This window comes from Seriola dumerili, unplaced genomic scaffold (assembly GCF_002260705.1).
Source record: "Seriola dumerili isolate Sdu_G_001 unplaced genomic scaffold, Sdu_1.0 BDQW01000273.1, whole genome shotgun sequence".
NCBI lineage: Eukaryota > Metazoa > Chordata > Actinopteri > Carangiformes > Carangidae > Seriola > Seriola dumerili.
The window spans coordinates 2,397,245-2,412,198 of NW_019174528.1; the positions used below are offsets into that span (position 1 = coordinate 2,397,245).

The following is a 14,954-nucleotide window of genomic DNA, read 5'->3' on the forward strand; positions in this document are numbered from 1 at the left end:
ACTGAACAAGCTGACCCTGACACGATCGTCTTCTTCTTCTTCCTCTTCTTTGAAGTTTATTGGTGGTTGGCAAACAATGATTTGATCCATTACTGCCACCAACTAGAATGGAGCGTGGATCAAAATGTCTTGTACTCACATATTCCAAGAATATATAAGTAAATAGTAATGATAAAAAGAAAAGACCAGACACAATGATATGAAGGAACTGAATACTCAGCAAAACTAACTAAACCCCAAATCCCCCCCATAACAGGTGAGCACATGGTTTGGCCCAATAAGAAAGAGCTGTCCCTAAGCCTTAAGAGTAACCACGGTAACTCAAAAACAAAGAAACTGATTATTAACATAGACAGAAAATGGCCTTTGTAACTCTATGTGTTAAAATATGTTCACTGCATCTAAAACAATGTAAAGTTAAAAGCAAATAAACAGATTCTAAATCAAACAAACTGTGATATTAATTGTTTAGGTGTGTTTTACTGCAAATGAAAAGAACCTGTATTAAACTAATGAGGTGAAGAGGGTGGATTGGAACAATACACACACACACACACACACACACACACACACACACACTCCTCACTGTATCTCTTCAGCCTGCAGAGAGAAGGCGGGAAGCTCAATTACGTGTCATATATTTCAGTGTTTTACTGCCACAATGCCAATGTGGATCAATAGTGCCGGCCTCGTTCTAGCTGGAGAAATCAATTAACAGAACATTGTAGCAATTTTTGTTCAACTCAAACGATTGCGTGTAAGTCGTTAAATTAATTAAAGTCCTCATGAAGATTGATGGCGTCCACGCATCAGCTGAGAGCTTTATCATTAGTGCACACACATAAATAATTTCTGCAGCGCTGTAATGAAAACTAAAAACTAAAAAATATTAATTACTGTGGAGTCTTGTTTTTAATGCGATGCCTTCCACTGCCACCGCTCTTGATTTTTATGTATTCACTGCGCGGCCTCCTGGGATGCAGTATGGATTTTGTTACTCTCCACCATCAATTCTCCGACGCTGAATTTTATGAGCCAAACGCGATGCTGCAGGAGACGCATATTAAAATGCTTGCATACCTTTTACATCAAATGGCGCTGTCCAGCTGCTTCCGCCTCCGTAACCAACTACACTTGCTTTTTCTTGTGCCAGGACTTCCTGATTTGGAATTCTTTCTCGTGTCGCTTCCCTTTGGTCGCTGACAATGTCACAGCGTCTCCATCCTGCGAGCTGGCACCCCCGCCGCTCGCCACTAAACCAAACCTTTATTCATACTTCACAGATTGAGCCTTTGCAGTGTTACAAGCCTCCCTTTTTGTTGCCGATTTTTTTTTTTTTTTTTTACAACAAAAGCCTGAGAGAGAGGGAGAGAGAGAATGAGAGAAAGCTGGAGAATGACATCACCTTGAACTGGATATTGACAATTGGACCGATCCATCTCTGATAGTGTTTGGAGAAACAGATTTTCCTCCGTGCCTTCTTGTGTGAGTATTGGGGAAAGGGTGAAACTTTGCTATCAAATATTAAAGATGCTATCAGACCGCGTCATGACAAACAGTATCAGTGCGGCTTAAGCTACCACCCTCCACTTTCTGTCTCCCTCACCTGTGCAAGGTGTTCCTCCACTATCTTTTCCAACTCGGTTTTTACCCTCTACTCATCCCCTCTCTGGCTGTGGCCCCGTGAGCGCCACCACATTAGAAAACACATGCAAAGAGAGGCAAAATCGGCAAAACCAATTCAACAGCACATGCACACTGAAAAAGAATAACCACTGTAGCCATTTGTATAATAGCTTGTGTTTTCATTGGGTGCCAAGGTTATTCCTCAGCGTCTGGCGCAGTCATAGTCGAACACACTTTTCTATAAGTGAGGGCAATGCAGAGGAGCTTAATGATGGCTCAAAGTGCGGAGCTGAGTGAATCGATGGTGGTGTGTGTGTTGACGCGTGATGAATTGAAGAGTTAATCGGTCAGACGTCTCTAATGGCCCGACATAGGAATGAAAAATAAAAATAAATTAGTGGAAAGAAAGCCTTAGTCTGTATCCATCTGCCAAGGCCTTTTGTGGTATTGATTGGCCCGAGGCACTTAAAGCCTGATGTATTGTCAACATTGCAATCTATTGCCCGTCTGAGTGCACGGTCACAGTCTGACTTCCACTTGGCTTTGGCATAGATAACTAGAGGAGTAGTATGAGTGGGTGAAACACTCTGACTGCCACATACACACACACACACACACACACACACACATACGTCTGATGTAGTATACAGTTAGAGCTTTCATCTTACCGGCTGTTAATGCACTCAACCCTCAAGTTCAGAGTTTGTTGCGCTGCAGTAGAAAGTGAAGAGTTGCTCCGCTGACTGTAATTACTACTTGGAAACCCAGAATGACTTTGTTGCTCTCTGGGAGGCCTCCCGATTCACTTTGAGGCTCTGCATGCGCCCGGCTCATTTAGATGAGTGAGTGAATACTTAAGCTCTGTTTAAGGACTCCTGCAGCTGCCATATGGATTGATAAACGGGACAGCGGAGAGGGAGAGAGGGATTTATTCATGCATTGTGGACTGTAAAGCTTGATAAGGAACATTTACAGTGAGTCTAATCAAATAACCCCAAAACCAAATGTTTCTAGGATTTACATTTCTACTTGCAGACAAACTCGTCTATATGCATTAGGTTTCCAGGCAGGCCATTATCTCAACATCATCTTCTCTTTCTTTCCTCACATACGTCTCTTCCTTTAAACCATGTTCAGCACTGAGCACGTGACTGACAGACTCTAATCTGATTGGGTGTAGTCACTTCCTGATGTTGCCACTGCACCGGTGCCCACGCAGCCTGCGTTAGCTTTGTCAGCAGTGTGTGTTGTTGAGACCGTATCATTCAACGATGATTTGTATTGACATAACCCTGCATGCATCAGAGCTCATGAAGTTAAAGCTTCCCTCACATTATATGCAGAGACAGAAGCAGGGTAGGGTAATTATTTTAGCAGATACAGTGGGAATGGTCATTTTTGGAATTTAATTTATCCCGTATATCTAGCAGTCCAACCTGACACGCAGCCGGAGCCACTGTGTTGTGGTTGCTTTGTATTCAGGCCAGTTTTGGTGCAGAAATTTGTATCTTTGCCTCATCTGTGATAGTCCCCCCCCCCCCCGGTATAATCCCACTGACCTTTTAGTATAAAACAGTGTTTGTTTTTTTGATGCTGAGGGGCTTATACCAGATTTTGATATTTCCACATTGTTGCTTTAGAAAAGCTGAAACAAGTTTAAAACTTACCACACAATAGAATTGATTTTTTTTTTTTCAAATACAAGACACATTCGCGTTTAGCGTTTTAATGGCAATTTCAAATTTTACTCCGGAGAACAAATGTACAATGGATTTAATGAAAAATCTGCGCGTTTCCGTTCTCGACAGGTCTTTAGACCCCATCCCCCGAATTTCCTACACTGCCAATTTCCTTGCCACTCAAGATGTAATGGTCTATAGTCATTTAAATTATCCATTGTCTCCACAGGTCATCTTTGAAGCGACTGTTTCTGAGGAGCGACAGGGCTACATTGCCTTGGACGACATCGTGCTGCTCAATTACCCCTGTTGTAAGTAACCCACTCTGCAATGCTCATGGCCTTCCTGCTGACCTTTACTGAGAAAGTGTCCAGCTGAACAATGGAAGCCCGGGCCACACGGCTCAAACAGGTTCCTCAAGGTGATTGAAGACTATAAGTTAGTCCTTGCTGTCGTCCGCAGGCACATATAGCTGCTACCTGTCCTGAGTGTCAGAGCCACAATAACACAGCAGGAGGCTTCTCTTTTGTGCCGGCAGAATGGCTGACCTTTTTCCTCTGATCGCTGTGCTCCCAGCCGAGTGCTTTTAAAGCTAATGTGATGCTGCAGACAGGGAAAGGATAGCTAGTTGTTCTACTTTGATCCTCACCGGTAGTTTTTTTTTAAATCTTTTTTCTCTCTCTCTCTCTTTGTCATCACTGGGATACATAGTCTCTGTGCAGATGTTGTACCTGTCATAACGGCCCCCTTTTCTTTCACTGCTCTGCTGTTTCCAAGACGTTTAGCTCTATTTAGCCCCACACACGCAAAAGCTAAGTCGGCCTGGAAGTAGAGGCCATTACGAATATCCGCTGACCCGTGCTGACTTCCAAAAACGAGATCACACGGAGCCCCAGAAAAGGAAATAATAAAATCCACCTGACAACGGTGCCGTCATTTGGCTTTTTATTAAATATCAGGTTCATTCATTCAACAGTTTTCAGTTTGACCAATTATTGTTTCACCAACTGTGATGTGATGCAGAGAGTTGGATTACATAATTGCACTGTAATTAGTCAGTTCTACACTAGTTGTTGATGGAAAGCCATTAACCTAAATCAAGTATAATGCAAGATTTTAATTAGATTCAACACATTTATGAATGGTTTTGTTTTTGCTGCCGTTATTACTACTCGCTGTAATATATGTGTTGCTGAGTTCTAGTGTTTTTAGCGAGGAGGTGATTGCATCGGGGTGGTCGAATTTCAGTTTCAGAGGCTTTTCAACCTCTACAAGAATGAAAAAGCTGGATTCTTTTAGGTTTTAATATATTTCTTGGTATTAAATTTCTTAAGTATGTATGTTAAAGCTGAAATAATGAACTTTTTTTATATTAACAAAGAATCAGGTGACTGTGTCATGTCAAAAGTTTGCGATTAGCTCATTTTTTTGCTAAAAGAGACAGATATTTTTCTCAAAGTTTGTTAGAGACCAAAACAGAGCTAAACACGGATTTAGATTAATCACATTTCGAATAATCTTGTTCTGTGTCTGTGGGATTTAGAATCAGGCAATTGGTTGCTAACACATTAGTCCATAACAACTTTTGAACAGGTCATTTATTGTCCTTGTAGCTTGTTCTTCTGTCCCCATGTGGCCAGGAAATAAATTAATGTAGATTTTACATAAACTGTCGCACTGTTTGTCAGTTAAATGCAGCTTCTGTGCAGCTGCTGAAACTGGTATTGCTGTTCAGAAACTTTGTATTTCTGTCAAGTATCACTTTTTAGAGCCACACTGACCTTCTGTGAGAAAGGCGATATTGTTTTTAAGCTGCTAAACCCGAGAAAATGTTAATGACTGATAATGTAGGGCATTTATGAGCTCATGAAATTCAGATACCCTTTTTTGGCTCTACTGACAGAATCAGGCAGGCTGCACGTTATAAATCATCGAATCTTCACCAGGAAACAGACAGAGGAGCTGAAATAACTCCTTCATAGAACCATCTTTGATTCTTTTCTCTCCTGTAACCCGAGCTCTTCTCAAAGTTTACCACTTGCCCTCTGTCACCCTATCCTCAGTGGAGCAGGATGTGTTTCCATGGTGATTTTGGATGGGGTTTTTGGGGTAGGGACCGTTGCCAGGGCCTTTTGGTATGTGATTCAGGCCATGTTGAGCCCTCGTACAGATGGCTGTGCTTGGACCCTCACCATGCCCATTAGCTTGCGCTAGGGGACACTGTCCCTGCCAGGCGCTGCTATATTTACAGTGGCTTCAAAAGTTCTTAGACCCCTTCATTTTTTTCTTTTTTAATTGTGTTCTAGATTTAATATTTAAATGGACAAAACTGCCATTTTAACCCTTCAATCTACACTCAATAATCTATAATGACAAAGTACAAACATTTTCCATCTTCCATTTTACAATCTTTGAGGAAACAAGCAAAGCTTCAGGAATGGTTTCATAACATTGCTGTAAGCGATGCCTTGTCAGAGAGAGTTCCTCTTGAACTTCATGGCTTAGTTTTTGTCATGCAGTGTGAACTGTGGGACCTTTATAAAGACAAGTGTGTGCCTTTCCCAACTCTGCCCAGATAACACAGATCTGCCACAGATGGATTCTAGACACATTTCAAGGAAAATGAAGCTAACAGGAAGCACCTGTCCAAAGCAAAGGGTCTGAATACTGAATACTGAATACTAAATGAAAGATTTCACTTTTGGATTTTTTAATAAATTCAAAAAAATGTTTGACTAATTGTCATCATGGCTAATTGAATGTAGATTGATGGGAAATATGGCAGTTTTGTCTAATTGAGATAAAATCTAGAAACACAACAAAGTCTGCAAAAAGTGGAGGGGTCTGAATACTTTCTGAAGCCACTGTGTACATAAACATATGAGTCATAACACACAAGAGATAAACGACATGCTCCTCTTCTCATAAACAAACAAATGTCAAGGACAGATAAATGCTTACACGCACAATCACATCTCATATTGTATCAGCCGGAGTAGCTGCAAGAGCAGTCACCCTTACCAACCCTTAAAAACACACACAGTCACACAAACATGTAAGTAAACATTAGTAAGCCAGCACTGAATTTCCCCACAGGCAACAAGAATAATTGCATGCCCCCTTAGGAAAGATTCAACTGAAAGGTAACTGCTAGTCAGTTTGCATTCTCACTCATTTGACATTTGTGTTGTTTTCCTCTTGGGTCCACGTCTTTATTCTAAACACGTCAAGACCAATCTCTCCTGCAACAAAAATAAGAGACAGCATAACTAATTTAAAGAACCAACATCTCAGACAGACAGAATACATTTGAGACTCAAATTACCTTGCCTCTATATATGCTTAGTGGTATTAATTAAGGCTAGACAGGTCACATATCCACACTACTGGGCTTTTAGATTTCAAATTAAATTTTCTCTGTATCTATTAATGCTGTTGCCTCAACCTCAGATGACTTCTTCTTGTAACTGGGGTTGTGAACGTTTGTCTTTAGAAAATGACTTGAAGCTTTAGCAAAACATAAACTGCTGTGTCTGTACACTGGTGTTGCTTCCCTGATTATAAAACATAGCTACAGAGAATGGGTGGGTGAGTTAGCTCCTTGCGGTAGCTAGCTACTATTTGATATTCATTATAAAGCTAACTGGTTTATTTAGCTATGTTTGGTAAAGAAAATCTACTAGTTGTTAAAAGGAGGTGCTAGCTTGATTTCACAGGAATTTGACATTATCACAAAATGTAAATTTTACGCTTCTTTATCACAAAACATCAGTTGCTTTGTTTGCTAGGTAGCGTTAGCATTAAAATGACGTTAGCTAGTAGTTAACTGAGTTTAAACTTTTTCTCAGTTGAAGCCTTTTGTACAGAACTTTGGTAATATGCAAATTTCTGCAGCTTATTTAGTAAAACAAATTAATAGGAGGTCTTAGTGTTGTACGGGGTTAATGCTGGTTCACACATTTTCTTATGTAATTGTGGTGAGTTGCAGTGTTTGGCAAGGAAATGTAGTTATATATTTAGTATAAACTATAATTACCATCAACTGTCTTCTTACTTCTTTCAGTTAAACTTAATTAATCCAAATGTTGCAGGATTACAAAGCTTTGATATACCAAACAGAAGTGTTAGGTACAGTGAACACCACTACACACTTCAAGGTAATTAATTTGGTTCTTGACGTATAGCCAAGGAACGCTTTATGGAAATTGTACCAAAGTACCAATAGGTGCCACTTTCTTCCAGGTAATACCTGGTGCTTAATAGCAGAGGACATGCTGTGAAAGAAATCTTTTGTAATCAGTTTGAGACATTTGCAGTTCAAATTTCTTTTTTATAATACCACATTATTTTGAAGCAAAACACTCAGATATTTTCTAGCGCTTTATGAGAAGCTCATTTTAAAAACTGGTACTAGTTTAAAAGTATATTGGTGTCCCCGCCTCTTAATCGCAGTGAAACGCTTTTTGTCTGCATAACAATAACACAAAGCATAATGTCAGACTGATGTATTAATGAGAAACCGCACATACTGGAAATATGAAATCTTTCATTGTCTTCTGCTACTTGCTTATTGATCACAACAGAGCTGAAAATGACAACTATCTGGCAGTAAAGTCGCAGAACCAGAAATCAGAATGAAGAGAACTGACTATGACCAGAGAAGAAACAAATGGTGCTTAACGTATATATGGTTTTTAAACAGGTTCAGCTGATTTTGTGAATTTTGCGAAGTATTAGTTGAACAATTTTCCAAAAAACGGTGGAGTTAGAATTAGAAGTGTTATGCAGGAGTGGTTTTGATGAGTTTCTTTATTCGTTATCTTGTGTTCTGCATATTTTTTACTAATTGTTCCATGCTATTCCACCACTCAGCAGCTGGTGCCCAGATACAGCAAAAAGAAATCCGGCCCGTACTACATGCTTCCACAGTGATAACAGCTGGTCTCTACCTAGATGTGGAAGTACATGGGCCTGACTCGGGCCTAGGATCAAGGAAAGAAGAAGACTGCTAGCTAGTTAGAAAACATGGATGTAAACAATGTAGGCTTTAAAATATTTAAAAAAAACTGCTTTTGCAAATGACCTCGTTAGACTTCAGGAAAAAGTACAGTGGGTTTTAGTGAGAAACACCGAATGTAAATTTAGATGTAGTTTGTGTACAAATAATTCCCTTTAATAAATGACCTGAAAATATGGTACCCTATATTTAACAACAACACTGTGGGTGTATTACGTAGGGGCTACCATATGGTGTTGCACACATTACAGTAAACAAATGCAATGCTTTTTGTGTATTGGCAGAGAGTAGTGTGACTAACTGTTGGGGGGGTTCATCATTTTACAAACAGAATGCATATACGTTTCAACAGACACACATTGCTTATGCATGTCTATCTAAGCATGCACACAGCATTGCTCATTTGGTAAAATTACCCCTCAGCTTTAGCTGCTTCATATTTTATTAAACTGCATGATAGAGTAATAATAAGCAGCATTCTCCAACTGTCATCGAAACAAAAAGACTGTAAAACTAAGTCAGACTCTAAAGATACAGAAGTTTCCTAATGCCGGGAGAGTCTAGCATTTGATGCTGAAGAAAAACAATGTCTTTCTGTGATCCTAGGCAACTGTGTCTCTGTCAGACTGAATGGAGAATGTGTGTGTGTGTGTGTGTGTGTGTGTGTGTGTGTGTGTGTGTGTGTGTGTGTGTGTGTGTGTGTGTGTGGCAAGTGTGTGGGTGTAATCGTCAAAATACGTCTGTCTTAATAAGTTATTTAGTCTCATTCGCAGCCTTATGACCTGCATTTTATTAACACAAGAGGGAAACCAAAGCTAATGGTGTGAGATGATTCTGGTGCCAAAACAGCTTTAGTTGATATTTTAGAATTCATTAAGTTACATCATTACAGATTTAATGAGTTGTTCAGAAAAGTGTCTTTGCAGGTTATGTATATATATATATACACACAGTGTGGTCATGTGTCTGTATGTGCGTTATGCGTGACTGTACTTTATGGTATGCATGCATCCATGTTTGTGCAGCTGCGTCTGGGGCCGGGTGTGTCGTTATTGTACAAGCTCTGAATAAATTACAATTCACATCTGTGTGTTTAATATATTTAGACAGTGATGCTCAGCTCCAGATGTGCCACTTTCATCACTGTGTATGTGTGTGTGTGTGTGTGTGTGTGTGCGTGTGTGTGTGTGTGTGTTTGTCCCTTTCCACAGACAAGGTGCCTCATTTCTCTCGGCTGGGTGACGTGGAGGTGAATGCCGGGCAGAATGCCTCGTTCCAGTGTGTCGCCACAGGCAAAGTTTCTGAGAGTGAGCCCTTCCTCCTGGAGGTGAGAAGGAGAGAGTGTGTGCGTATATGTATGTGCGTTTTTTATTTTTATTTTCTTTTTATTTATTATCTTTGCTTGAACAGTCAAGCCAACATCTCAGCACCTGGATATCAGAGGATGATTGCGGGGCTGTATGAAAGAAGAAGCAACACAACGGAAAAGATAGAAAAGATGTTTTTGCATGTTTGGCATTTAGTTGACGGCCTCATCCGGAGCAGCTCACTGTCGTTACATTTACACGATTGGCTGCTGGATTTATTCCCATTAAAGTCTCATTCAGGCTGTTGTTAACGTGAGCTTTTCTTACTGTGACTAAGTCTAAACCAGTTAAAAGAATATTCCTCCCCACAGATAACATATTCCCCCACAATAAAACATTCACTTACCAGCACCCACTCTCTTTGACTATGCAGTGATGCATTTTAATCCAAAGTCAAAAAGGTCCTTGTTGCAGTTGCATTATTAAGTGCTTTCCCCCTGTGCTGCTTTTTGGACACAACAGAATATGTCAAGCACATTTTTGTTCTGATGATCTGTTTCAGGGGAAGGGGCAGTTATCCTAACCAGGTTTGCCAGAAATGGTTAGAGTTAGAAGATGTGACCTGACCTGACCTTTGCACCACAAAGCATCAGCATGGTGTCTGTAGTTACGCCCAGTAGATTCCTCTGCGCTCCTGTGGGTCACCATCATGGACCGGCCCGTAGAAGCTGTCAGTCTTCTTGTCTGGACGTCTCGAGATGTTCCAGATGTTGCGTGGGGGAAATCCTGAATCTATGAAACAGGATCCCACATCTGTCGGGTCAGGCCGTTATCAGGTTATACTGCATTAGTCTTGATTTCAGCTCAGGCCAAGGTTCGTGATATTTCCCGCCATATATGATCAGGAGCCCACTCAGAATCAGTGACGATGACCCAGCCGGGGGTTGTGTTGCTGACTGAAACCCAAAGATGAAATCTACAATCTGTCGACACTTAAAGGGACATTCAACCCTTTTTATACTTGAGCATAATGTTACTGATCATGAACAGGACTACTCAGCCTGTGAAAGTGTTGTTTAATGTCTTTTGTAAGTGTTATTTTCTATTATTTTATGCATGTTTTCATGAATGGAATCTCTGAATATTCACATTAACAGCAGTGGATGGAAACACACATTAATTCTTATTTTGTTTTTCTGGTTTTATGGAAATTTGTTCTACATTTGGAAATGATTATTGAAGTGACATATCATTTCATATCTTGGGGCTTGGACACTAGAATATTTTTATTTAAAAGCCTGCACTACAAGCTGGGGCATGGAATTTTAAATATGTGCACATTAACCAGACATTGAGGGTTTAAATGTCCGATATTTTACACTTTTCTGGTGTTTTATTGGAAGTTTTGATATCAATAAGAAGATATATTTGTGGTTTTAAGAACCAAAAACCACCTCAATGTAGTTTTATATCACACAGACTGTGTGTTGATTGGACACTTTGATACTTCCACAGTATTGATATAGAACCTAAATCTGCTTTTTACACAAAAAAAGACATGGAAATCTCCCTTATGGGATCTTTCAAGAAATGATATTATTGTGTTGCAATATTGGAAATGTAGGATAATAGATCCATTCAAGGGACTACAAGTCAGGATATCTTATCTTCTGTTGCATCAACTTTGTCCGTTGTATTTTAAAAACTTTTTCCCACAATTCCCCGAACGGCAAAGCACGACACAAACTTTCTGTTAATATCCCAAAATGTAATTGTCTGAGGGAAAAAGCTGGAATCACCTCTTCTGACCTTGTGATTAACTGTTTTGATCCATGAGAAGATATATTTGTGGTTTTAAGAACCAGAAACCATCTCAGTGTAGTTTTACATCTCCTCTCTCAGGCTTCTCTCTGGAGCTCTAGTAACAACAGGTCGGTGAGCCAATCAGAAGAGAGGAGGCTCTGAGTCTCTCTTCAGATTGGCTGAGAGTGTTTTCTGAGTGATCCAATAAAAATAAAGCAGATTTCAGGTAAAAACACTCAGAGAAACCAAATCCTGCAAGGTTTGGATGGTGGGTCCAGGTGGGCGGGGCTTGGTGACTGCTTTGTTGTGACATCACAAAGTTCCAGAAGTCCTGACGGCTGGTTTTAAGGCTCAGTTTCTGAATACAGGCTGTGTGCATTTCTCTGTGGACTGAGGCTTTGATACTTTCACAGTATTAATATAGAAGCTAGACCTGATCTATAATCACACTACACATGGACAGAGACCTTTAGATTATAGGGGACCTTTAAAGAAAATGGGAGCCATTATCTTAAGTGTTAGTGTAATACTACTAAGTACTGTAATTTGATATTGTTAAATAATGGAGTACATTTGTGACTCTGAGTTGTGGTGTTGTGGGGAAATGAGTCATTTGAGAGTTTGGAGGATTATTAACTTTGCACCTCTGCTTTTGTAGCTTTTTGATTGTGATGGCATTTAGTTTACTAAAGCCCCTAAAGTCTTTTTTTTTTTCTCATGCAGCGACTGAAAATAGTTTCAATTTTCCTAGTTTGAATATGAGCTAATATTAGTCTTCAAAAATCCATCCCTGAATGCCTCCACTCTTCCTCTGGCCTTGAAGCCCGCACATCTAAGTGCTTTTGAAATGATGGCAGCAGAGAGAAGGCGCTTTGCAAATGAGATCTCAGTATACGTGGTGATCCTTCCCTTGTGTTTCCGCCTGATTTTATTTCACACCCCCTTCTCTCTTCTCTGAATTGAAGCCTTTGAAGATCATCGGCATGTGAAAGAGCCATTTTTTATCAGTTTCACAGTTTGCAAATTTGTTGACAGAGCTACACACACACACACACACACACACACACACCCACGTAGGGAAGATGCAAACAAACAATACGAGGCTTGTCTTTTATAATTTGACAGGAGACTGCGGAGAACTTCTCTGCCTAAGTCAACTCTCGCTTCAACTCCTCCCTGCTTTTCTCATTAAGAAAAAAAAAAAAGGAAACTTGGTAACAGCAGAAAATAGAGATATATCACAAACCATTACTGCCTTCTGTTCCTCCATTTGTTGTTCAAGGCCTGTTTGATCACCAACACTGAGTCTGCTAATTGCTGCTTTCTCTTTGATCTCATTGGCGCCGTGGAGGTCCTCTCTGGACCAGCCTGAAGCTGCTCTCCTGCACTCTTCTTTCTATTTAGGTAGTCCAAATAAATTGTTAGTATAATGTTTCTTAATCAGTTAGCATCATATTTCCTCCGCTGTCCTCTGGCCCAAATTGCAGACGGCTGTCTCAGATGCTATTTAGATCTTTAACATCAACGTGCTCTGAGTCCAAAGCTGAATTAGTCATTGCACCAACTCTTAATTACGATATGATGCAGGGCTCGATGCCAGACAAGAATGGCAGCGGGCTTGGCAAAGGGAAGCAGTTATTTGCATTAACAGCCTGCAGGTGGTCTTTAAAGTGTGCAGGCTCTACGCTGAAGAGTCACTTCAAACCAAAAAACAAGTAAGTGTTAAAAACGAAACAAAAAAAAACATTTTTAAAGCTCTGACGTCATATGACAGAGGAGACGGATTATATTGATTCCAAAGCTAAAAGGTAAAATAAGGTCTAATCTGTAGCTTTAGGCAGCGGTGCCTATCCACTGTACATCTAACTTCCTATTTTCCAACACTAACACTTCATTTTTTCCCCCTTATCCTCCAAAACCAATGCAGACATGCGGAAGTCAAACCCACTTACTTGTGAAAAGCATGAGCAGGCGACATTTTACATAATAATCTGCTTATTCTGTGCGAGAGCTGCATATATTGTAGCTCGCACCTGGAACAGATTATTGCAGAGTGTTGTCTTCTGATTTCCTGTTCCACTGGTTGAGCCAATTGCCAGTTTGCCTGGAGTGCTGACACATTAGCATGGCAAGAGATGAGGAGATGTCAGCCCCTGTGCTGGAAACAACAACCCAGGAGGCCTGTGTCACCAAAACATTATTGTTACCTGTGACATTTATCACGCACTTATTATCTTGCCCTCCCGTGCAGCTAATTCCAACCCTCCTTTGTCTTCCTGTCTGCTCCTCAACCTGCCCCCCCCTCTTTTTTCATCACTCGAATAGTCTTTCAGTTGCACATGTGGTTGGATTGCTGAGGGAGCCCGAGGCTGATTTCTCCCTCTCTCCCTCTCTCTCTCTCTCTCTCTTTCTGTGTGGCTGTCAGCGGAGAAACGGCGTGGTGCTGGACACGCCCTTGCTGTCACGGCTGAGCCACAAGCGTCTTATGGCGACTTTCCAGGTGGAGGCGCAGCGTGGGGAGCAGGACCTCTACCGCTGCATCACCCTGTCCCCCAGAGGGGCCGCCGTCTCCAACTTTGGAGAACTCATTGTCAGAGGTGAGCTACGTTCAGGAACATGCGAGCAGTTTAGCAAACACTCAGGCCAAAGGCGTATTCCAACGTTTTGGGAAATATGGTTATCAGAGAGCGCGATTAGTACCAATCTCATGTGTGTATGTGAAAGTGATAGTTCTGGTGATTTGATGTGGGGTTGTGTGAGGTACTTATCGTTAGTCAGTGTGTAACCTGCAGTAGATTCAGATCAGCGTGCTGCCAGTTTAGAAGCTGAGTGGTGTGCTGTTGTGGGCGGGGTCAGCAACAAACAAACAAACATATTTCAGCCACTCAAAAAAAAACAAACAATTGTCCACAGAAAAAAAAAAAGGTGTGAAGTAAAGTGTACGCTTTATTTTGAAAGTTTTCATGCTTTTATCTTGCCATCAAACAGGTTGAAAATTTGCTAGATGTGCTTTTTTACATAGATATGACACATATGACATCATTACACAGTGATGAGCATTTCCACGACATTCACTGATTTTAAACGACTGAGAGCATTTTGAAAAACACGGGTCAGACGAAGGTGAACTGACTGTAACGAGCTTATTATCAGCTATAATTGCTGCTATCGTCCCCTCCACATTAATATGCATCTACATCTGCCTCTACTTACCGACTGTAGAACACCAGAGTGAATGAACACCTGAAAAAAATAAAACCAAGTTAAACCCTGAAGTTATTTCAGTTTCCCAGGCAGACGACGGGGGGGATAGCGATAGTGTGTTTATGCTGGTGGACACATTCACAGTTTGTCGTTGGCCACTGTGGTGACTGAACGTGCCGCTGATTTCACCCCCAATTCACTGAGCACAGTCAGTACAAAAAGGTGCAGAGCCACAGTAAACAAGTTGAGTGGACACAGTGATTGAAAAATATTGCCTTTCCAAAAAAAAAAAAATTGTTAGATTCGTCGCCGGGGTCT

At 40.8% G+C, this 14,954-nt stretch overlaps 1 protein-coding gene across 1 annotated transcript in view; it reads left to right on the forward strand.

Annotated features, from left to right (window-relative positions):
- LOC111230536 (receptor-type tyrosine-protein phosphatase U-like) overlaps positions 1–14,954 on the forward strand; it is a 197,375-nt gene that overhangs the window by 104,614 nt on the left and 77,807 nt on the right. Inside the window, exons 4-6 of the mRNA XM_022757294.1 lie at positions 3,535–3,616; positions 9,534–9,649; positions 13,858–14,029. Of these exons, the coding sequence (XP_022613015.1) occupies positions 3,535–3,616; positions 9,534–9,649; positions 13,858–14,029 (370 nt within the window). The remainder of the gene's footprint in view (positions 1–3,534; positions 3,617–9,533; positions 9,650–13,857; positions 14,030–14,954) is intronic.